This window comes from Aspergillus pseudonomiae (genome assembly GCF_009193645.1).
Source record: "Aspergillus pseudonomiae strain CBS 119388 unplaced genomic scaffold BDV37scaffold_95, whole genome shotgun sequence".
NCBI classification, from domain to species: domain Eukaryota; kingdom Fungi; phylum Ascomycota; class Eurotiomycetes; order Eurotiales; family Aspergillaceae; genus Aspergillus; species Aspergillus pseudonomiae.
The window spans coordinates 38,023-62,378 of NW_022476087.1; the positions used below are offsets into that span (position 1 = coordinate 38,023).

The window sequence follows — 24,356 nt, forward strand, 5'->3', positions numbered from 1 at the left end:
TGTAGTAGGATCGCCGACACCAAAATCAAAGAGAAAGGATATTCCAGTTCCCCTTGTCTTGCTTGCTTGCGTGGTGGGTAGCGCTGGATATACTGCAGTATCTTGATTAGATGTAACGTCAAAGTCGGCCAGCATGGCGTCTTGCATATATCATACTGCAGCAGCAATCTAGGCATATAGCTGGTATACTCGTAGTTACCTGAGCATTGTCGTCAGTGGCACTAAGATTCAGGCACCGACTGGAACGTGATGCGAATACCACGTAGACCTTGTATGGACATGAGGTGATATTCGATAAGCTGAGCCAGCAGGGTCAGCTCGCAACATGGGTACGACCCGCATGGTCACACATCAGTACATCTCGTCCTCCGTGAACATCTAGGAATATCAAATCTGGACATACTACGCTGTGGTCAAACAAGGGACCCTTCCACTATCATCGATCGTTAAGATGTCACCATAACTACCTGGCATTATCCATGTTTGCCGAGAACCTATCGCGGATCCTTCCATCACTAACAAACTATATCATCGTATATACCTTTTGCTATATCTCAAGGAATACCATGGACGTATTTGGCAGGACTTGGAGGAGCATCTGACCACGAGGTATCATAGACAGGCGATGTCTTCGTTATCTGTATGGGAGCTGGGTGGGCCACTAGCTACGTGCGAATGATCTACAAATTGGTCCAAGGCCCTTCAGATGGCATTACGAAGACGTCACTATACTCCAATATTACAGAGAAACTGCATACGACGTTATCTGCATACCCAGAACCATGAGCTCGAGTGGATTGGCTATAAACTTCACAGTGATCTGGTTGGTAGTCTATCTCTTCCTCGATAAGTAGGTACATGGCCAACCCTAGGTGATGCCAAACTTGCTTATTATTTTCGTATACAGAGATATCAGGTGCCCGATTGGGAATCCTGCCTCCGCAGTGGAGGATGGTCCAGAGCTGGCGTTTCCGACTCCCATGGCTCTTCAACGAAAGGACCCGTGGGGGCTCGTATACGATCTGGTATGTGTAGCCTCCATCATAGCACATTTTCTCCTCACGCCTGACCAATGTTGGCCCAGATTTCCCAGTGCCTCAATCTTGTGGAAGTATGGAATTGGTGGGATTCGTCCGCCGCGCTGGTGACGGGCGTTCACTTGGCGAGGAATCCTCCTATTTGTGTCTATTGTATTATCATTATCTTTTCATCGTACTCTCTGGTCTTATCTATTCTTTGCTTTTTCTGAACGGATAGACCGTATAGTACGTTGTTCTATTACGCCGGCAAGTCCGGAAAAGTCCACGGTGTGAACAATGCGCGCATAGATATCCGAGCCTTGAGTCACCTGCTTACAGTTGGAGATTGGGCGGATTTAGAAGTGTCCGGGCCACCGTCTCACCCAAGATATCGCTCACATCATGTCAGTTTGTGGTGGGGGGAGTTAACGGTTAATAGGATGCCCAACATCCGGTGTTGTACAGGCATCATCATTTGGACCAGGGCTGCCTCACATGCAACCATTGGACCCATATGTATACGATCCGTGGTGTCTACATGGCGTTTATTGGCTTCACCGAACAATTCAGCTTCAAGAACTTGCTCGGCCTCCCAAGAGGGAGAACATTCTCTTGGTCATGCCGAACCTGTATTCCAGTTTCTCTCGTAGATATTGGGCTGATAGATGGCGCATAAGACGTAGTTGTATCAAATACGAGTTTGACGTCCTCGCCCAATGCGCCATTGATAACCTGATTTACCTAATATCTTCATGGTGACCCCTTCAACAAGTGCTGATACCGAAGTCCTGCAGTCCAATGACAGCTCATGCGTGCATCCAATCCAGTGACCCCGTGCCGATGCGATTCTCCGGTAGCCTGGTTTGCAATAGCTATCTCTAGACGAATGTAAGAGTCCTTTTGTTGGCTGAGGACCGTGGGGGCTGAGATACACCACATAAGTGGTAAGTGGTTTGGCTGTCATTTTACCGTCGGTCCCACCAAAAGATCCACAAAAACGATAGTTTGAACTTTGCAACTTGTGTTTGACTTGGAACCATCGTGTTACATATCGCATACATTGTATCCCCTGTGAGGTACAGATAGCCACTAAGTCACGGCTTGGTTAGCTCCTTGTCGGCTGTCTACCCTCTTGTTGTTCGCTGTCCCACACAGCTTGGGCTTAGTGTATTCTGTATTCTCTAGCCTCGAAAACCATTTATTTCTGCGCTAATACCTACAGGTACCTGCCGTTATGTGTGATAAAGATCATTTCAGAGTGGTTATTGTTGGAGGATCTGTCGCTGGACTCACCCTGGCCCACTGTCTCGAACAGGCAGGAATAAACCATGTTGTCCTCGAAAAAAGTCCAGATCTCTCGCCACAGGCGGGGGCCTCAATTGGTATCATCCCCAATGGGGCACGTATACTTGATCAATTGGGGCTCTTTGATGCTGTGGAGAAGATGACCCATCCTCTCAGCATGGCTACTATCACATACCCTGGCGGGTTTTCTTTCTGTATCAATTATCCTAAGATTGTCAATGAAAGGTCAGTGATACACAAATAGATGTGGCCGAGCACTTTTGAATCATAGGACTCGCTGACAAGGTATCTCGAGTGAAATTCAGATTCGGATATCCCATTGCATTTTTAGATCGACAGAAATTTCTTGAGATTCTGCACACATCGTACCCGGAGCAGTCAAATATTCATACAAATTGCCGGGTAACGCATATCCGACGGCTAGATAGCCACATTGAAGTTGTCACAAGCTCCGGACAGGAGTATATTGGGGACCTAGTGGTGGGTGCTGATGGTGTCCATAGCGTCATCCGCTCTGAGATGTGGAAATTGGCAGACGCGCTGGAGCCTGGGCGGGTGTCGAAGCGGGAAAGGAGAAGTCAGTAATACTGTGCTGTATACCCTGGATAGCTTCATGACGCTCAATCACTGACTACTTCACTCTATAAAAGGCATGAAGGTCGAGTACGCCTGTGTCTTCGGCATCTCCTCGCCCGTTCCAGGGCTAGATGCCGGAGACCAAGTGAATGCATTTCATCACCGCTTGACCATTATCACCATCCAGGGGAAATGTGGACGGGTGTTCTGGTTCGTGATCAAGAGGTTAGATGACACCTACACCTACCCGGACACAGTGCGGTTTTCTAGCACCGACGCTGTACGTACATGTGAGAAAGTCGCTCACTTCTCACTAACGAATGGGGCCACTTTCGGCCAGGTCTGGGAGAATCGGGAAGTTATGTCAATGACAGCATTAGAGGAGAATATTTTTAGCACCTGGCATGCGGACCGTATTGTTTGTATTGGGGACAGTATGCACAAGGTAAGAGCAACAACCCTGGTCAAATTGGCGAGCTCCGAATAACATTATAGCAGATGACGCCAAACATCGGACAAGGAGCGAATACTGCCATCGAAGACGCCGCAGTCTTAACCAACCTGCTGTACGATAGGCTCTCGAGGAATGGATACAAGAAGCTCTCACGGCCAGCGCTGGAGCAACTTCTTCGTGAATTCCAGTCTGAGCGCTTTAGCCGTGTCAACAAGATCTACAAAGATTCTCGATTCCTAGTTCGGCTCCATGCACGAGACGGTATCGTGAAATCCCTTTTTGCACGATATATAGTTCCCCATATGAGGGCTCTACCAGCAGATCTAGCTTCAAAATCCATCGCTGATAGTCCCACAATCAGCTTTCTCCCAGTTCCTTCGCGCAGTGGGCCCGGATGGCAGCAGTGGAGTCGGAAGGAAAGAAGATCTGCTCCCTTGTGGATACTGATGCTCCTTGTTATTGTTATCTTTTTCGGTCTGCACTCGCCCGGGCGTCTTCTTCCATGGTTGTGGAGTAATTCACTGGTTTCCAGATCGACCAAGTGATGCTAGTTAGAGCTCCATAGGCTTGTTGGTATACTTATAAATATACCGTCCTCAAAAACACAGGGACTTCATGCCTTTTATCCGGTCCATAGACGCTTCGATGATCCTCGAATGGTAGGATAACAACGCAGCGTCTTCTCCCATTTCCTACAGTTCTTGTCCGTGTGAATATTATCTCTAGTCTCACAATAAGGCCTAGAAGCGAAATGGAATTGGATCGTTGAACAACGAACATATGATGTGAGTTCCTCTATTGATTACTTAGGTATTTCCGAGGAAACTCCTCGCTGTATATACACGTGGTTGGCGGCAATACCCATGCCACCATGGGCCAGACGCGTAGCCCAGGCATCTTTATGGAATCGGGCCGGCGATGAGCGCAGACGGTCGCTTTGTTCTGTCTGGTCTGAATAAAGCGCCGGTGGTGATGTCGTTGGAGACGGACACAGACAGGCATCCCTAGAAATCTCCTCTAGATCATGGTGTGTGAGCACGATATGGTTACCACGAGCACCTTTGTTGCGTGAGTGCATAACTGCCAGAATTGTTTGCATTTTATTGAGGTCATGATTATTTGTATCTAATGGGTTCATAGCATGTGTGGCATGCCCATCTCAAACAGGGCTTTCGCTGCTCGTGATGTGAAAGTCACGCCGCACGTTGATCTGATACTGGTAGTCTGCTGAATCCTTGGGTAGGATCAATTCGTGATCTGATATATCATCTTCAGTTGCAACACTCGACGACGACATCCCCGGTCCAGTCTCGATGGGTGTACCGGCACGCACATTTCCTTTCAGCCTATGCTGTCGCTCTTCTTCCGTCGTGAGAGAAGACAACGGCAGGGCGTTGCTCCGCTGGAACGATGAGTTGTGCCACGTACGTGATCCAGGAGTTGAGGGGGTATTTTTATTATATGATCGACCAGTTCCCGGGCGGATCATTCGTAGTAGAGGGCGGAGGGTTGCCAGACTACCGGCAAAGATTCCCAGGCCGGTCTCAATGTTGGACCACACGGCGATACCAACCGTGGCGTCTGGATAATACATGTCAGTGAGTGTTCTTGTCAGATTGCTTCAGCCGTGCGACAAGGCACGGCAAGGCAGATTGAAGGAAGTCTCACATAGGAAATCTGGGTTCCGAAGTGTCTCGACATATGCCATCCGGACCAGAACCGCGACGGAAGCACTAAAGCAGACGTGTTAGAAGATTCTGGTGGTGGACTGTCGAGGACCTTGTGGTGACATACATGCAAGCCATGCCGAGAAGACCGGCGACGGCATACTTTAGATCGCGACGCATCTGCAAATTGCGCACGACGAAGACGGGCAGAACCCCCACAGTCAGGTCAAAGATAAAGGACACCGCGCTGAAGATATACAGAGCCACGATGATTACAGTCATGTTGATGCAGGACCCGGAAACTGGGTTTTCCGTGGATAATCGCATCCAGAAAAACTTCACCGGTTTACACTGGGCGAGAAGGAGGATCAAAAACATCAACCCAAATACCACCGCCAACGTGGTTACCGCATAAACCACCATGCGATGAACTTTGTGCACGGTGACACGCAGGAGGAATATGCCGACGGAGATCTTGCACAGGATAGACGAGAGGCAGTAGGCAACGTCGCATAAGAACCAGTACTACTGACTGCGTTAGCACCATAGAATACCTCTCAAGGTAAGAAGCTTACCTCCATGGCGGTTGTTCTCTGATCATTCGTAAGTTCCGTGAGGTGCCTTCCGGTCCCGTATAAGCTTCCTCCGATCATGCACCCGGAAAACATGCCAAAGAATCCCTGTTCCAGATAGACAAAGGTTAGAAAGACATTTTGAACCTCCTGTCCAACTGTTCAACTACGGGGACCAGACGCACCAACGCCAATAGCATGATGGCATCATCCCAGCCGAACGCCTTCACAATCGCCAGGCGTACATAGCATCGGAGAGCCGTAGCCACTGTAGCCAATGCGAGGAAGACCGCCGCAACTGCTCGCACCTCTAAGCTTCGATCTTCTGCCATGGTGGATTTAACCGACGGCTGCTACACACAGTTGCTTCAATATCCAGAGCGCCCGAAAGGTAAACAACTGCCGAATACCTAGGGTTCTAGGAAGTCATTGTCCCTGGGGGGGTTCATCAACACAGGTGGTGCCTAGGAAGAGAATGGCAAGTGGAATTGGGGTTGTCTTAAAGTCTGACTGGGTTGCTAAAAAATTGTTCGTATGCAACACTTCCGTCTCTTGGGACATGACCCACGATCGGAAAGTTCTCACCTGGTTCCACCTCATCAGCTTCCAGACCATGTGGCGAGTGGAGTCCGTGGCTCAAAGATGGGAAGCTGATTGAGTCAATCATGGAAGCCGGCTGCTCGCTACCGTTGGCCGTTTGAATCAATCCTGCGTTTCCGAAGCTTGGGCCTAGGCTTTGGGGAGGCATTCACGGCAATGCCGAAGGCTAATACCGGCATCCTTTTGGCCGTGAATTCGTCTCTTCATCCTTCAACCGCGAAGATTTTGCCAAGTTGCCGGGAGTGGCCCTCGTTCATCCTGACTTGACGGAACCCATACTCTTACCAGCCAGGCCAAGGTAGGAGAAGCAATTGGATTTCTCGAGTCCCTCTCGACAGCAGCAAACTCGTACACCTCACGCCTCATTCTTGAGCTGAACCAGGGCTCATTTTTCAATCCTATTCGCCGGGGTTGTGCTGGTGCAAAGTCTTCCATGTGGGGCCGGAAATTACCCTACTTCCTTCGGATGGAGTCATCCGTTTCAATCCCAAGAGATCTGAGATCGTGGGACGCTTTGGCCTCCTGTCCGCGTGCTTGGTATTGAGACACGCCTTCCAGTCCAAGTCTATGTATACCCTAGATTTCCCCAGATCAAGTAGGCCCCTTGTGGTGGCAGACTACAAGATTTTTTGTTCTCTCTCACTCTCCCTGGGCGGGACAATTCTATTGCAACCACTCAAACGAATATCCCCCGTATTCTAGATCTCATAGACTCCAATTTCAATCTCCAATTCATCGTACCACAAGTCAGGGCACGAAATAAATTGAGACAAATCTCCGAAAAAAAAAATTCAAATTAATTAAGGTCGTGCTATGACCAAATCTACCCACGTGCTGCATCCTACCCTACTTTTTGCTCTCCTTCTGGCCAGGCGTTCGAATCTCGGAAGTACCTCGGCTTTGGCTTAAGTCTCCACCAGGTTGTACTGTACGCTGCTTCGTTGCACATTGGAGTCCATGGCAAGATGTTACGATGTTAACGTTATTGGTCATATAATAGCGCCACATATATACCTATTGGTCTACTATATGATGTTCACATTCTTGTCGGCGTCTATGATTTGCGATATCGAGGAGAACTTATTTATTCTCATGGATCTCATCCAAGTGTCAAGTGTAGCTTTCAATATATTTTCATAGTATTTAGGGAGACATTATAGAGGTATCCGTGTTCTTAGGTTGGGCTTGTGTTAATTTGAACTGGGAGAACATCTGGCGTAGGTTCAGTCGGTCACAATGCATTATATATATCGGGATAGCACTCAACTGGGGATCGGTAAACAGTCCCCATAAATGAGGCATAAGATACCCACAACGTCGCTTGTGACCGTACTACAGCGACTGGTACTCAATTCTTAAATCTCACTTATATCTCGGGTCGTTTCCCTGCATCCTGGTTGTTGACAGGAATGAATCATTCTTCCTGGTGACCCATGCAGATCGCACGCACGGACTGTGTATAGAGACCCACTGGATCAGCATCCATTGTGGATATAGATCATACAAGCACAAGAAAACGGCCAGTGGGGCATAGAAGACTCTATAAATCTTGGATTTTGTGAGACAGTCTGTAGTAGGGGAGTGTGACGAAACTTGAAAGAAGTATTCGGACTGAAGCAAATCGACTGCGTTCGGTAGCGCTACGTAGCACTGTCTCTAGGCCAAGACCTATACCGCAAGGAGGCGAAATGCATCCAAATCAAGCTTTGCCGGCACTGACGGCTGCATTCAAGGCATTGGAAATAGACCAGACATATGATGCGATGGAGTCGGAAGAGTGGTTGATATAGTGCTTGGTCAGCGGCGTGTCTACTGCCAGACGACATCCATCCATACATACAAGAAGACAAGACAAACAAAAAAACATGTGACGAACGATACCCGACGGAAAAGGAACATTGATCTTCCGTGGCCCACGCTAAGGCTCCTGCGGTATAGCCCCACGCTAAACCCAATGGGCCGATGTCAACCAAACTTCCATCACAACGCGAATCAATAAAGGTTCCAATGTTCACCATTCAACCCGAAGCATGTTCAACATCCACTCTGCAGAATGTCGGACATCTCCTCTATCGTAGGCTTCACCCTCCTGGTGGGCCTTCTGGCTTCGACGTTACTCTTCATCCAGCGAAGGAAACTGGATCCCCGTGAACCACCTTTGGTCTCCAGCGCAATCCCGCTCGTCGGCCATCTGTTGTTATTTCTGTACTATGGCCTCGAGTACTTTGCGACGACGAGGTGTGTTACTCCCATTTTTTTTTTCAACCGGAGAAATAGTATAATTAATGACTGCGACAGCCGCAAAAACCGTCTCCCCGCCTTCACGATGGACATGCTCTATGCGAAGGTCTACATCATTGCATCGCCGGAGCTGGTCTCCGCGGTACGACGGAGCCGCAACGCGATGTCATTTGGTCCTCTGTTCGACAATGTCGCCGAGAATGGGGCCGGTGTCCACGGTCGCGGGATGCAGCTTCTTCGCGACAAAGAGTCTGGAGGTCAGGGACTGGGGCAGCGAACCGCGGATTCCATGCACCCCGCTCTCTTAGGCGGCGGACTGGATCAAATGAACGGAAAGATGATCACGGCCCTCAATACCATAATTAATCAGCTAGCATCGCAGCCAGACACGGTGGTGGATCTCTACGAGTGGTGCTGCCATGCCGTTACGGTCGCCAGTACAGATGCCATTTATGGCCCATTGAATCCTTACCGGTCCGAGAGCAACCGACAAGCTTTCTGGTGAGTACTGGTGTTCTCCACGGTATCGCTGGGAATTAACCAGTCGATAGGGCGATTGAGTCGAATCTAAGTCTGCTCATGATGAACACCCTTCCCTGGATCTCCGCACGGAAACCGTGGAAAGGCAGAGAGCAACTGACCCAAGCTTTCGTCCAATACTACCAAGTGGATGGGCATCTGGATTCTTCGCAGCTGGCGTACACTCGATGGAAAGTTCAGCACGAGGCGGGGGCAACTCTCGAGGACATTGCGCGCTTGGAAGCGTTCACAGGTTTGGGCATTCTGTCCAATACCGTTCCGACCTGCTTCTGGGTCCTGTTTGATATCTTCTCTCGCCCGGAACTCCTTCATAAGATCCGAGAGGAGATCCAAACCGGGGCCCTGTCGATTGACTCCGCAGGCGTTCACAACCTGGACCTAGCAGAGATCCGTGAGAAGTGTCCGATCCTCGTCTCAACGTTTCAAGAGACGCTCCGTACTCGTTCAAATTCCGGGCAGCTGCGTGTTATTCAAAGGGATACCTTACTTGATGATCGCCTGCTCGTCAAGGCCGGGTCCATTATTCTGATGCCTGCGGCAGTGATTAACAAGCATCCTTCCGTCTGGGGCTCGGACGCCGATACATATGATCCAGAGCGGTTCAGCAAGATCGATCCGGTGGAAAAGCGATCCAAGGCGTCTGGCTTCATGTCTTTCGGTTCATCCCCACATATCTGCCCAGGGCGCCATTTCGCATCCGGCGAGATCCTGGCGCTGGTTGCCATGATCCTGGTGCGATTTGACGTTCGTCCCGTCCGGGACACATGGGTCGAACCCAAGGGAAACACGAAAGCAGTCGCTGCATCGCTGCCTCCCGCGGCGGAGAAGGTTGAGGTCAAAATGTCTGAGACGCCCAAGTTTGCAGGGGCGACATGGGGATTTCGGCTTACGCCCGGAAAGGGAACGTTTGGCTTGATCACTGGCTAAGTGGATGTCTAGGTCCCTTCTAGCAGTCGCATCAACTGAATGCTACGAGCGGACCATACGATGGAGCTTCGGAAGTAGATCGCCATCTTTCTCCGTTTCTATGATATCTCCGATGTAAGGGGCATATGTACATGTCGACAACTATGTATATAGAAGAAGCTTTGTCAATGTATATAGGTCGAACCCAGTCCTGAATGTTGATCATTCGGTACCTGTTAGAGGCTAACACAGGCTCGCAGAGGAATCGGATGCCCAATACATGACGCTACTCATCGTACCTGATTCTATTCAGTCTAACGTGCGTGGCAATTGTTCGGTCGCAGCAATTGCTAGGACTTCCACTGATTGCGTGATCTGACGTTCCTGTCTCTCCTGCAGGTACATTTTCACAGTGAGCAGGCGCCAACAGGTGGACGCTGATTTCCTCGGTGCTATTGGATATCGCCCTCGTGTCGACTGCCAAGGTATTTTGCCGCAGATATATTGTATCTGGTGAGGCGCAGCAGGTTGAGAGCCCCGCATTTCAAGGCGGGCCATAAGATGAGCGTTGGTTGGAGACATCCTGTTCCTCTCTGGAATACATCGATCCTTCTTCGAAGTCACCGTTCTACGTCTCACAAAATGGTCCATCGGGAAATACACTACTTGCACCCATACGGCTGGGAGACCAGCCCGCAGGAGGAGCGGTACAAAATCTCGACGCTTGATTACCTGACAGGCCTTTGCTACACCCACTTCGCGATCTACTTTCGCTTGGAGGATGGGAGTAAGCCCAAGGCCGCTGCAGTACTCAAGGAGGGTCTCGAGCGGACTCTGGGCCAAGTCGGCCACCTTTGTGGCACCATCGAAAAAGACTCCGATGGGGGTCATTCCTTTGTGAAACGAAAGGAGAGCACGGTGCAGTTTGTTGTACAGTGGTTGGACGCTGTGAACGATGCGGATCGGTTCCCCTCCTTGGATGACATGGAAAATTCGAGTTTTGCTGGGATGACACTGGGTGATTTCAACCATTGGAGCATCGAGCCGATGACATACGGCGAGAAGCCAGAGGCGCATCCGGACTGTTCTCCGGTCACCTCGGCCTTCTTACTCAACTTTGTCTGTGGAGGATTTGTTCTGATCTCCCACATGCACCATTATGCGAACGATGTCATGGGCTGGCGGGGATTTGTGCAGCAGCTTGCTGACAACTGCTACGCCGTGCAGCATCAGACGCCGTTCCCGACGTGGGACCCAGTCTGCAATGACGTTTCCATCGTTTCCAAGCCGGATCCGCCCGTGGAGCAGCTCGTTGACGGACCCCCTCCGCCGCAGCAGCACCCGGATCAGAAGCCTGGACAATGCTTGCTCTTCCACCTTCCCAGGAGCAAGGCTGCTGAGCTAAAGCGGCTTGCGACACCGCAGGATGGAACATGGATCTCAACATACGACGCTTTCACCGCCTTTATATGGCGGACCACAACCCGCCTCCGTCAGCCGGTCTTTGGAATACCGCTCGAAACCCCTATGTTCTGGTGTGAGGCCGTGGATATGCGTCGCCGAATGATGAACCCCCCTGTCCATCCGCAACTCCAGCACAATGTTCTCTGGGCTGCACTATCGGACCAGGCGCCTTTCCCGCCGCTCACTCACGGGGACGTGATTTCCGACAAGCCCCTCTGGGAGCTTGCGGCATATATTCGCAAGATTACCAGTACTCAAACCCAGGAGAACCTGGATGCTGCGCTGACTGCGATCTCGCACATCAAGGACAAGACGAACCTCAACATCCGCATTAACTCGAAGCCACCAATGTCCATCATCACAACGGACCACCGCGACGCTCAAGTGAATAATGCGGACTTCGGGTTCGCCCGCCCGCTTTGCCATCGTCACTTACAGCAGGGGCCGGGTGTCACCGTCGGCGTGCACCTGGTGTACCCTCCCAAACTCGATGCGAACCCAGATTCTGACGAGGGTAATATGTTTGCGCTAATGTATGAGAAAGAGCTGGCTCAGGACTTGATTAACGATACGGAGTTTGCCCAGTTCTTCGAGTATCGGGGTGTTGATAGTGAATAAGGGATAGGATGGGTCTCTGGTGATGAGGGTCTGGATGTGTCGGTATTTACCCTGAGCCGTGGGTGCCTTCTTGTGATATGTACCCAGACTAAACTGCGACAGCGGACGGAATGCTGGTCCTGGAGGATATAGTGGTATGAACTTCATGATAGAAGAAGAAGACTGCCTTCATCGCTAGTGGTAGTATGTCCTCTGACCAGTATGACGCTGGGTAATGCTGCTGGCGATGGACTCAACCACGCAAGAGCTGTGGGGCAGTGTGATCATCCCACATTCATAATTGAACATAAAAAGCATAAACTGAGCCTCATAGTAGCTCGACATGAACTCGATAGCACATCCTTCGGAACTAAGTCCCGGTTGCTACCGGATATCCTTCTGCACATCCGGTAGGTACGGCTGTTCGGGTAAGGTTGAAGATTACTCCAAAACAGGAGAAGATCCTTCAGGTTACAAGCCCCAGTCACCGTAGGCCCACTCAGACATTGCATATAGATTTCACAGGTTTCCCACACACGAAGGATCAACGAGTGGATGGACAGGGTCCCACGCCATGGCAATCAGAGTACACCTTCTGCCGACGTTTCGCCGAAGATAAGCCCTGAAGGGATATGCGTTGAACAGAGGTTGCTATTCTCACTATGGATGAGAGCTCCGGCATATCGTTACTGACTTTCTCTCGCATTGTTTTGACCCATGCACAAGGTTCGTCGGCGTATACAGGTTACTACGCGGCAGCAAAGGTATCTAGAGAGTCATATTGATGACGGATTAATCTACCTAGGACTGAATAACAGCTAATAATCCCTAGAGGGTCTAGGGTCGTGACCTTTCTAAGCAACTCAATCACCACATATAGTAGTGGTGCAATGCACGGTTAGATACGTTCAGCGTTTGAACTCAATTCTAGTCCCCACGTCTCATGAGGTATAGTTTCTCAATCTAAACCTATACCAGAGTGGAGACAGCGATTGATACGGATGAACCGGCCTTGGCTTCTTTCCGGTTCCGAAAGTGATCGGCAGTACCTGCATATGCTCATGCAGTTGCCTGGTTTCAAGTCACTGCTGGCAGCTGCTAGATGACGAGGTGTGTTACTTGGAATAGGCAGATGTCTAAATCCGGACTTCAGTACATTAGGCCGAGTACAACACTTGGTTGGAAGGGTTTCGGGGTTTAATCTGCCTTCCTTGCGAAAGTTGGTTAGTGGTTGCCCTAAAGCCCAGACCCAGACACTGAGACTGATCGTGATTGAATGTCGTGATCAAGCTAAACTGCGGGAGGATCTGCTAGTAGGCATGTAATCATGGCGGATGCTTCGGTGCGGCTGGCATTCGGACATGCTCTCGCCCGTAGCAATTTAATATCTTAGGCATGATCCTTCCTTGCATGATGAATCTTGGCAGACGTCGGCAATTGCGTTCTATAAAAGAGGCGGGTGTCTGTGGAAAGGTATATAAGCCAGGATTCTCCCATCTTCCCATAATCTACAGACTCAGGCAATCAAATCACTGTCTACACGCAGTCAAGAATATATCCTCCTTCAAAGCTATCAAGATGGTCCCCAAAAGCCTTCTGGCCATTCTGGCTGCTGCCCTCGCAGTGCAGGGAAGCCCCATGGAGAAGCGCAAAGTCGTGAATCATGACTCTATCACCCCATTCCCCGAGACCGTCCCTGATACCCCCACCGGAAACACGTATAAGAAGTTCGAGCCGTATCTACACATTGCACACGGCTGTCAATCCTACCCGGCCGTCGCCGACAACGGTGATGTGAGGTAAGCCAATATTACATCACAAGACACAAGGCCCTGGTGGACTGTGAATAAGATAAAAGTTGCGAATATACTAACCTCTGTTGTATAGTGGAGGGCTTCAAGACACTGGTAGCGCCACGGGAGGTTGCCGTGACCAAAGCAAAGCGCAGACCTACGTGCGCGGTGGCTGGCACAATGGGCGCTACGGTATCATGTACGCATGGTATATGCCAAAGGACATGCCCAACAGTGGAGTATCAGCGGGTGCGCACCGCCACGACTGGGAGAATGTTGTTATCTGGGTCAACAACCCAGCCAACGATAACCCAACCTTGCTGGGAGGTGCAGCATCGGGTCACGGCAGCTACAAGAAGACGGACAACCCACCGCGAGAGGGCGATAGACCTAAGGTGGAATACTTTACCAGCTTCCCAACCAACCATGAGCTGCAGTTCACTAATACGCTTGGACGCGATCTACCACTCATTGCCTGGGAGTCTCTTCCCGAGGCCGCAAGGCAGGGATTGGAAAGTGCCGAGTTTGGCAAGGCCACTGTCCCATTCAAGGACTCAACTTTCCAGGGAAATCTTGAGAAGGCTGCTCTGTAGGGAGATTGAGCTATCGTTGTCTGGACAGTCATATCGACAGCTCCTGGCAATCTAACTGCAGGAACATCGGCAACTTGGATTTGATTATGGTTGAGAAGTAGCATCGCGCGGGATAAGCCCAGGGCATTGGTGTCAGAAATGTATATATGTCTCTAACAAGCTGTAATTGGGCTGGAGAATGGCTTAATTGGCCTGATATTACTCGATCGCATAGCAAGAGATATGTTTAAGAGTTACCATATGCAATCAGATCACTACTGAATGGTACAAATAATATTCTGTGAAAGCAGCAAATTCCCCTCATATCTATAAAGCTTTTTCTCTAGCCATTACAACATGATGGTGGGGCGAAGAGGTTGAAGCCTCGTCGATGCACTATGTATGCGTGCCAAGGCGCAGATCATGGTATCTGAGCCAATAAAGCTTCATAGAAGGAGGAGAAAGGCTGTCCTATATCAGCCCGATGGCGACCACAAGCAAGTCGTGCGACATGCACCATGGCCCCTGACGGCCGAGACAGCGCCACCTGCGCCTTTTGCACGTCTATTGAATGCAGCTCGCATGCCGGCACTGCAGTAGGGGAAAGTGTATATCACGATGAACTATTCCACTCCCCGTGCGAGAGATGCTTCGAGGCAGACAGAGCCACATATCCTGATCTTTGTCAGTTCTGCCGGCATCTGAGGCTGCCACACTTGGGCTTGTGTTTCGAGTTCAAAACGCCCTGCATTGTAGAGATTAAACTCAGACGTCCAGAGGAGTTGCACGCCAGGGGGTCATGTTCCTTCTGCAGGTTTCTTTTTGACGCGATCTCTACCCACAGAAATGTGGCGAGATTGAGTGACAATGATCTTTGGGAACTTAAGCCAATCCTCAAACTTTCCTCCCGTTCTTTGGGGTTACGCTTGTGCAACAGTGATGATGTCCTGCTTTGTTCTGTCTCCATCTCAATTTTCAATGTAGGAACCACCCGCGCATCATCCACGTGGAGGAAATTGCTCAACCTTCATCGGCCGCCGCCAGATACGCTCGGAGGCCCAAGCCGATATATCGATTGGACAAATGCTCGGGTATGGATCGAACAATGTCCTTCTCCCCACGGCTTGCCACGCAATCTAAAGGTCATTGATGTCCTTCAGAATCGCGTGGTGGACGCACCGGCAGGGTGTAGATACCTGGCCCTCAGTTATGTCTTTGGGGGAGTGAAGGCCGAACATATCACACTCCCAGATGCCCTTCCTGCCACCATTGGCGACGCCATAATTGCCTGTCAGAAGCTTGGAGTGCAATATCTCTGGGTTGACCAGCTCTGTATCAGCCAGAAGAACTCGTGTGTCTTGCAAGAACAGATTAATCAGATGCATGATATCTATCAACACGCTGTATGTTCCCTGGTGGCATTGACAGGCGAGAATTCAAATTGCGGGTTGCCTGGCGTGACTAGGAGTCGACCACAGGTCCAAAACGTCGTCGAAATAGCTGGCTTCATGTTCACCAGCCTGATGCCGAACATCCATGACTGTATCAAGTTCAGTAAATGGGCCACTCGCGGCTGGACACTCCAAGAAGCTATCTTTTCTGATTGCTTTCTTTTCTTTACCGACTATGGCTTGCATTTTGTGCAACGGAATGCTGTCGGTATAAAGAGAGCCCAAATTAAATCAGATGTGATCTCTGGCGTTCCGGCAGAGTATACACTTCCTTCCAAGGACAAATTCTGGACAATGCTCGGAAAGTATAACGCGAGAGATTTATCATATCCGGAGGATGCGCTGCGTGCCTTTTCAGCTGTTCTGCGGTCCACATACGGCGACAATACCTACTACGGACATCCTCGCGAGCAGATTGACAAAGCGGCTGTATGGCATATAGCAGGGGATAGAACCGCTTCTAGGATGCGCACTATGTTTCCTTCCTGGTCCTGGGCTTCCAACTCTGGCCCCATTGGCTTTTTGAAAGCAAATGCTGCACTGGCTGTCTGGGCGGCGCCAGAAGGATCTACGGATTCTGGGACCAATATCATCCTCTGTACGCCAGCTCCAGATGAGGATTGGGGGGAAAGAGGCATATCCAGAGAGAGTCGAGGCTTGGTCAAGGACCACCAAATTGCCCGGAGGCAGAACCTATTTTTTACCATAGATGTAGCCTGGGAGGTTGGAAGCATCAAATGCTCGCGTCTTTTTGAGTCTGGTTTGCATTGGTCAAGAGCTGCCACACTGGCTGAGCGATGGCCAACCTATGACGCCTACTGGCACAGCACGCTGGGGAACTATGATATTGATACTATATTCTCTGAGCGGGACCGTGCGACCGCTGCCTCTGCTGAAGGCCGGATTCTTCTCCACGGCCAGACCGCGTCTTTCCCTTTAGTAGGTACAGAAGGCTCGTTGCATAAAACAGGTAAGCTTCGCATCATGTCGGAGGACGGCATGGTTGCGGGAGTGGTTGTCGTGCCGTCGTACTGCGAACCAGCTGGCGATGGAGAATTTGTAGCTTTGTCTATAGGCGATATTGATGGCCTCAATTTTAGATACGACCTGTATGACTTTGCACGTTCGATGGGGGTAAGCATCGATGAGTTTATTGAAGGCCTTCTTTTCTATGACAGTACGGGCAATAGTATCCCACCTCCATGGGACGCCAGCTTCTTGGCCGCGCGGCAATGCGTGATCGTACTCAATGTGTTGCTGATTGAACGGGACGAACAGAGCAACGTTGCCCGCAGATTGGGCCTCGGATACGTGTTTCTCAAACGATGGGTCGAGGCGAAGCCTATATTTGAGACTATAATTCTGGAGTAGGAGCACTTTATGCACTAGAGAATACCGTGGCTGGTTTGTGGAACGTGTGGTACGTGTGCCAATGGTCGTCAGGCTATATGTCTTTCTTGATATAGGGTTAAGACATTTAAATCCCTGTCCAACAGGTCCCCCACCTTCGTGCCCCACGTCTAGACGAGGCTGAACTCGACTCAATCTCTTGTACATGTTTCCTACCTCTGGTTGGGACACACAATCTCTCAAGACCAGACATACATCGTTGCTCGTTTGAAGCCGGCAGAAGCAAAAATGTCACCCATCACCAAGCTATGGCTCAGCACAGCCAAGACCAAAGATTACATGGACTCGAGTGACTTCCACGACCTCCTCGCCCAGATTCTGAGCCACTGCTCCTCCTACACTAACCCTGAGTCCAATCCCGAACTCCCACCTATGCACGCCTTCTTTCAAAGTGTCGAGAATCCAGACCTCCTCCTGATGATCACGGGCTATCCTTCCCAGGAGATGAACAATGCGGCAGACGACACTTACGCAGCGACCTTTCTGCCTCGTATGTTCCAATTCGTCGAGCATAAATGGCTAAAGCAGTTGGACGTGGATGTGAGCTTGTTGCCCTTAGGAGATGAGAATTTAACACTCCAATTCTGTGACACTCCTGTGGATACGGCAACAGGCCAGGTAATTGGGGGATGGGATGTGTGGCCAGAGACGGAGCAGGGGATCAGAATGAGAGAAGCTGGTAAACTCGAGGAGCTGCCGAAGATCTGGGTAGGCATTGGGAAAGAAATTGAGATAGACCTCACCATGGCCAGAGAAGTGTTCCATTTTCGCAAGGTTAAATCCGCATAACTGGGTCAAAGGATGTGGTGGACGAGTTGAAGACACACAAAGGCTGTTGCCCACAGACTGATGTACATCGATGCTGGTCAATATTACTATCCTATTTATGTAAGGTCCAGGGCAGGAATAGTCGGTAGGTGTCTACGAAGCGTAGTCTAGAGAATGGACAGAATGAACTCAATCCCATTTCCTGCCTTACTCTTCCGCAAGCTTACACCAAAATCGCATCCGCGACCCCCTTTGCGATCAAATCTAGGGGCACAGGTGCATCCTTTTCCTGTAGTGGATCGTTGTGCTTGCAACAACATTACTCATGATTTTCCGGGGCAATGTAGAACCTTGTTTAGATAGAATAGTTGACGTATGCTAGCAAGGCTTGTACATCTACCAAGACTTCCAGACCGCTCCCCTGACCAAATGGTATTTCTTCAACGACTTCCCAATATAGGAGTGCCTACAATCTCCCCAGCGCCTCTTTCGAAGTTCATGGAATTATGCGTGCAGGAGCAATGACGCCTACTCTTGCTTGCTAAAGAAGCGGGTCGTTATTGAAGCGGCCTTTAGCAGGAGAGTTATGAATGCAGTCAGAATCCGCCGTTCGATCGTTACGGCAAGGCCTGGCATTGGGCGTAAATGGCCTGAATACATACAATAAAACCCATGGAAACTAAAGTTGTGACAGCCAAGGCGCAAAGACCTATCGTCCGAATGCAAGTCGAAAAGGTTAGGTCTTCGAAAGAGTCTAGGTTGAGCTTCAGCCTGGCCACAGTCTTTAATTCTTTGTTACCAGCGTCTTGGCAAGAGGTAATCGGCCACGTCAAGGAGTCGTACTGGGGCACACTTTCCCTTTGAGCCCCATCAAGATATAGCTCTCCGTCTTCTCCCATCATACAATACTAAGCACCGAGAGAGACATCTGAAAGACACCGGTATTCAACGCTGTTCCACAGATAATGGCCAGCCTGTCGATCTCATCAAAGTTCGCATGATAAGTGGTACAGCTTCACCGAAACCGAACCCAGGAGCTCATGAAAGGCCGCAATTAGGGTAGCACATCCTAGCTATAGAATGTATTCTAGCCATTGGAATGATAATGAGAGATGCTACGATGTAGATGATTAATCTCGGAAAAGTGCGGTGGGTAATGCACCAGAGGGGATATTTAATGCGGCATTCCGTTAGATTCGCCTTACATGGCGCGCAGAGCTCTAGGCCTCAATTGGGCTTCACCTACAGGTTGACCGTTAATGAGTGTAGACCCGTCCGGCTGAATGGAGCAAGATTGGCTGAACATTACTTCAAGGATGCCTCAGCGGGTAGCGATATAGATGTGATGTTGCATGCTCATACATGCCTGTGTCAAGAGCGCCCTATGAAACAGATAGTCCACCACGCCGCTAAGACCTCTTATACGTTATATTCATTGAATGAGGCCCATTGATCTCAGTGTTCAATATCACGATGATCTACCGCCAACGGTACTTTGCACAACCACACGGCTTCTAGACCATTTGAAGCAACTCCTTGGAATAGACAGTTACGCAGGCTAACTTAAATCTCGGACCCTGACATTGCCATCGTATAGAAGATGCTCAGCTCAGACACTCTGTGACCTGTCGTATCACCAGATTCATGTATGCTGTTTCATCGGTGCCCTTACTACCCACACATAACTAAGGACTTCGGATGCAGACCTCTTGCGGAAATGTATCCACAGAAGATAGCAAAAACATGAGCTGAGGACAAGCTTGCCAAGGGGTTCAGCCATCCCTGTACTACGGCTATCGAACGGCTCAGGTCCCAGCTTTAATAGTGTTGTACAGGGCACTCTAAGCCTTTGGAGACCGTTGCCCCAAAAGTGTATGCTGTCCTAACATACACGCCTCCTGTCCGACGAAGTGCAACAATGGATGGCAAAGTCTGGCAAAAGTCTGGTATCTACTATATGTCGTTTCTTGGCATTCTAAATATATAAATGATCCCTTTGTCCTGCACCAAGCACTCTCCTTCCCAATCCAACTCATTCATTCATTCAATCATTCAATTCGCCTAGTAGTCTGCGGCCGGTTCGCGATTCTGCTATCTTAAATTTCCCCAACAGTATATATACACAAGTCTATCGTTTTACCACTCATTTCATTTCTCTGCTAGTCACATATCCAACCCCCAGTATTTCAACATGAAGTTCACTGTCATCTCCCTCCTCGCCGTCACCTTGCTCTCCGTGGGTCCTGCAGGCGCGATTCCCGTCGACAGCATGCAAGGCCCTACCACTACCGAGGCGATGTATCGGACCGACGATGCCATGCCGGCAGCTGCCGGTGCAACCCTGATGTCCCACAACTTGGGTCATAACTGTACCGATGGCCATGGACATGGAGAAAACGAAGATGTCGATCCAGCCACCGCCACTACCGCTCCAGGCAGTGACGATGAGGTGACAGCGTGGGTCAAGAGATCTCCGCCCGCAGGTTCGGGTGGTACTTCAGCAAGGGTCTCTTCCCCCGGTAATCAGTTCAGCTCCATGTCACCCCAACCGGGTACCGACCACGGGGACGCTGATGACGATCTAACTTGGATCCATGGTGTAAGTGTCCACCCTGCAGAATAATAGCCGGTCGTGAAACTAAGCAACAAATGAAAGACCTGCACTAAGCGAGATCGCAACGGCGTTTGCCATGTCACCTTGCCAGGTGAGAACAAGGAACGCGAATTCATCTGTTCTCCGTTTCACCCGGTAAGATATCTCTCGTGGTTTGATATCATACCATGTGTGCTGATAATAGCAGTGTGAACGTCTTGGTTCTTGTGTTGTTTTGGCGACGGGGCCGGAGCGGAGGAGGGCAAGCTGCAGTTAAAAGAGGTTTAGGGAAAGGACACTTGAATATGGTGACCTCCGCGACTGTACGGCCAGGTTGGATACCTTATCAGGTGGAGGACAGGTGTAAAATATATGGATTGGGACTGGGAAATCTGTCAAAGTCACTGGTTCTTAGTTTCTTCCCTATACAGCCCTTCAATACATATACTTTCCGGACCTCCCAACCATTTTTTGGTGCTGTTTCCAGCGCATGGCTGCTGTCTGTGTAGACAAGAACCAATGAATGCTACATGGTAAAAGAATATAAGGTACGGCGAGCCTGTCGGTGTCGTGAGTATGGGTAAGTGTCATTGCATCGTAAGAGAAGTACTCTTCGACCAGCTCTTCAAATAGCCAAGACATGGCATTTGAATAAGTCAACTTACTGCCCGAGCGCTGTTGCTCATTGGAGTTGCTCCTCCAGTGATCTGTGGTTGCTGTAGGGTTATTCAGCGTGGATACGCCGCGTACATGGGCCTTGGCACCACCATCCATGGTTCTGGTCTTGAAGGATGGCACCCAAACAGTGGATAGGGCAACACATAACCAAACTGAATTGTGGTCTTGACGTCAGAAGCATTGGATTGAGTCCACAGAACACGAGCAATGGACGAGGGATGAACCTTAACTTGAACAACAAAACGTTGGCCGTCGTCAGTAGAGACCTCTGCCGCTAATATTACTATCTTAGTATATTGAACGATCCGGTGGTTAGTCTAGCGTTCTGGAAATATGACTAATAGTGCGTATGCCCCTAGATTTATATAAATCTATGTTTCTCCTCGGACATCGTCCATCAACGCCGGCGATCGATATCCTGACATCCTCGCCACAACACTGCGTCCCTTTTCACCCACCTCTCCTACCTTCGCTCAAATGCTCAATTCTAGAAGGATTTTTTTGCTTTTATAACCATGTCCTTCCCATGTCTCCCGCCGAGAGTCCCGTCACCCAGTTGACAAACCAGGAACTTGACCAGACCCAAAAATACGTCATCGCAAGCTTTGCAGCCATAGTCTGGTACAACTCGATTGAGCTAATAGCACTGTGTCTAACGACGTTCAAGCGATACAGGGGCTGGTACTTCTGGAGCTTGTTCATCGCGTCCTGTAGCCTCATTCCGCATGGCCTAGGCTTCATCTTTTTTATTTATCCCCTTGGAGTCAGCGCTTATGTTTCCGTCACATTGATTATTGTCAGCTGGGTCTGTATGGTAACAGGACATTCGCTTATCCTCTGGTCGCGTCTACATCTGGTCGTGCAGGCACGCAAGCTTCTCCGGTTCCTTCTGGTGATGATTCTGGTTGATGCCATTGTATTTCACATCCCTACCACTGTTCTCTTGTATGGGGCACTCGAGCCGAACCGAGATCGGTTTGCGAATGGATACAAAGTAATGGAACACATCCAGCTCATTGGCTTCGCTGTGCAAGAATGCGTCATCTCCTCCATATACATATGGGAAACATCAAAATTGCTACGGCTGCGACCAGATCGCCTGCACTATACAATTCTCACGCAACTTTTGGGCATCAATATCATCATTTTAATCCTCGACGTGGCCGTGGTAGGGATTGAGTATGCAAATTTCTACGCTCTGCAGGTGATGTTTAAACCGGTTGCATACAGCATCAAGTTCAAATTGGAATATGCCATCCTGGGGAAATTGATCCAAATCGCGAGGGTATCCCTATCGAGCGATGAGCCGTTATCCTCCAATTCACAAGGGGCCGATCTCTCTTCCTCCACCCAGGTCAGCTCACAGGGGAATGTTGCTCCTGATCATGAGATTCCTGTTCTTCGTTCGTGCTCGTTCTGTGCCTTCTGTACGGGCTTTCGGAAGCATGGGCGGCATCGGTCGCGTGTGTGATAGATTCGAAATTTGTGCTATATGTTAGCTTAGCAACAAGAAGTGATACCAAGTCATTGGAAGGCACATTAGCATGCTGCCTTCTTTGAACGTTTCTTCCACTAAGAGTCCATCAATCTAGATGAGTCATTTGGAAGCTTTTTTCCATTAATATGATTCCACTTCAGTTGTGCTCGAAGGCGATTGCCCTAGACGACATAGAGAGTGTCAGAAGAAGGACTTAGAACGCACAGGCCAGAGCTATTGTCCTATAATCCGGTCGTGCAATAAAGTAATTCTTTAATGGCCAATCGGTCAGGCCAGCCACAGTCATGTCTGAGATAGTCGTTCCAGTGGAAGGGTAGACAGAATGAAGGCGTCGTCAGGAGGAAAGGTTGAACCTTCATCAGGGATACGAACCTGCACCCTTTCCCATGTGTGTTCTTTTTTTTTTTTTTTCGCGAGTATACCCTGTCCGCTATTTGCTTCACATCCCTTACGCTTGCCCGGGCACCCGAGCCGAGCCGATCTTATGGAGATCTCGGAATTCTCTCCCGAACCAAGTACCCGGGGGCGTCTTTTATACACGGCCGATGCCTTGTCGGGCTTAGGCAATGACTGTTCCCGATAGCTACCTGCCTGGGCAAACAGTCTGACAATGGCTATGGTGACACTATGCAAAATTGCTACCTCAACGCCCCCGTGAGTTCGAGAGAGCTTTTGTAAATATCGTATCCGTGGACACTCGAACGCAATTCAAGGAAATGGCCCATTCCGAATGTACGATAATAGCTCTGATGAATACTTGTAGACGCCGGACGGTTTGAGAAGAGTGCAACGACACGTAGAAGAGACGACAAGGCTGGAGAGCCCAGAACTTGGAATAAGCTTGTGGACAGTCCGCCTAAATCTCCAGCAACGAGCAGACCTGGGGAGCCGCTCAGGGTTGTAGCGACCGGCAGCTGGAGCTCCAGGAAAAGATTGGCTTTGCTCAGAATAAGCAAGGTAATCGTTCTTTTCATTCAGGGTTCTCGGGAACCTCGATGCGCGACAATCGAATGAACCATAGTCAAAAGCTGTATTGCGACCATAGGCTATGTACCCAGATAACGAATCCAGGGACTCTCATCTTTCTTGCCGTATTCGGATCCACTGGTCTGTGCACACATTCCATAATCGCGTCTATAGCGTCTCAAGGGATCCGCAGCGCTCGGGACCTGAACCCGATCCTCGGATTCGGGATTTCATAATCGCGGATACCAACTGCATGAAAGCCATAGCTAGGAGTCTTGATCTAGAGTGGTTTGAGTTTGGGCAATAGCTTGGATGTCCGACGTGATAGCCTAGATCCTTGGCGTAGTCCAGACGGCATCCCCGACGCGGTTTATGTGCTTGGGAGAGGTGTCCATGAAGATCCGGGGGCCCGATGCCTCCCGAGAAGCGATCCACCTGTCCAGGAATGGTCAATATCTGGAGAAGGGGAGTCGCTTAACACTCCGCAGAAGAGATGATCGACCTTTAGTAAGGGTTCCTGCCTATCCTCACTGACAACTTTACATATAAAGAGGGGTGGGGATGGCGATGGGACACTACACATGCCACCGCGCAGGAGCTACTATCGAATCATTCCACCCCCGTTGCGACAAACTCGATCCTCCCTCGAAAAGGCTATTCCCAATCAATCTCAACAGCCGGGACCC

At 49.9% G+C, this 24,356-nt stretch overlaps 8 protein-coding genes across 8 annotated transcripts; 7 read left to right on the forward strand and 1 right to left on the reverse strand.

Annotated features, from left to right (window-relative positions):
* Positions 1-2,253: 2,253 nt before the first annotated feature.
* Positions 2,254-3,899, forward strand: BDV37DRAFT_275210 (FAD-dependent oxidoreductase; the record flags this gene model as incomplete). Its single annotated transcript, XM_032085360.1, has 4 exons — positions 2,254-2,549; positions 2,630-2,901; positions 2,975-3,345; positions 3,396-3,899. The coding sequence occupies 4 exons, from the start codon at positions 2,254-2,256 to the stop codon at positions 3,897-3,899; spliced, it is 1,443 nt and encodes a 480-aa protein (XP_031936816.1).
* Positions 3,900-4,153: 254 nt separating this feature from the next.
* Positions 4,154-5,925, reverse strand: BDV37DRAFT_297696 (uncharacterized protein; the record flags this gene model as incomplete). The annotated part of the gene is made up of 5 exons (XM_032090385.1): positions 4,154-4,935; positions 5,023-5,087; positions 5,149-5,546; positions 5,597-5,701; positions 5,779-5,925. The coding sequence occupies 5 exons, from the start codon at positions 5,923-5,925 to the stop codon at positions 4,514-4,516; spliced, it is 1,137 nt and encodes a 378-aa protein (XP_031936817.1). The 3' UTR covers positions 4,154-4,513.
* Positions 5,926-8,225: 2,300 nt separating this feature from the next.
* Positions 8,226-9,917, forward strand: BDV37DRAFT_229175 (cytochrome P450). Its single transcript, XM_032080314.1, has 3 exons — positions 8,226-8,431; positions 8,492-8,935; positions 8,986-9,917. Exons 1-3 carry the CDS (start codon positions 8,247-8,249, stop codon positions 9,899-9,901), a joined length of 1,545 nt encoding a protein of 514 aa, XP_031936818.1. The 5' UTR covers positions 8,226-8,246; the 3' UTR covers positions 9,902-9,917.
* Positions 9,918-10,522: 605 nt separating this feature from the next.
* On the forward strand, positions 10,523-11,962 carry BDV37DRAFT_287520 (transferase; the record flags this gene model as incomplete). Its single annotated transcript, XM_032088121.1, has 1 exon — positions 10,523-11,962. The coding sequence occupies one exon, from the start codon at positions 10,523-10,525 to the stop codon at positions 11,960-11,962; it is 1,440 nt and encodes a 479-aa protein (XP_031936819.1).
* A 1,557-nt stretch (positions 11,963-13,519) lies between these two features.
* On the forward strand, positions 13,520-14,327 carry BDV37DRAFT_275214 (NPP1 family protein; the record flags this gene model as incomplete). Its single annotated transcript, XM_032085361.1, has 2 exons — positions 13,520-13,740; positions 13,829-14,327. The coding sequence occupies 2 exons, from the start codon at positions 13,520-13,522 to the stop codon at positions 14,325-14,327; spliced, it is 720 nt and encodes a 239-aa protein (XP_031936820.1).
* A 497-nt stretch (positions 14,328-14,824) lies between these two features.
* BDV37DRAFT_287522 (HET domain-containing protein) lies at positions 14,825-17,128 on the forward strand (the record flags this gene model as incomplete). The annotated part of the gene is made up of 1 exon (XM_032088122.1): positions 14,825-17,128. One exon carries the CDS (start codon positions 14,825-14,827, stop codon positions 17,126-17,128), a length of 2,304 nt encoding a protein of 767 aa, XP_031936821.1.
* A 267-nt stretch (positions 17,129-17,395) lies between these two features.
* On the forward strand, positions 17,396-17,956 carry BDV37DRAFT_287523 (uncharacterized protein; the record flags this gene model as incomplete). The annotated part of the gene is made up of 1 exon (XM_032088123.1): positions 17,396-17,956. One exon carries the CDS (start codon positions 17,396-17,398, stop codon positions 17,954-17,956), a length of 561 nt encoding a protein of 186 aa, XP_031936822.1.
* A 3,703-nt stretch (positions 17,957-21,659) lies between these two features.
* On the forward strand, positions 21,660-22,758 carry BDV37DRAFT_297704 (uncharacterized protein). Its single transcript, XM_032090386.1, has one exon. It carries the CDS (start codon positions 21,733-21,735, stop codon positions 22,675-22,677), a length of 945 nt encoding a protein of 314 aa, XP_031936823.1. The 5' UTR covers positions 21,660-21,732; the 3' UTR covers positions 22,678-22,758.
* Positions 22,759-24,356: the final 1,598 nt, after the last annotated feature.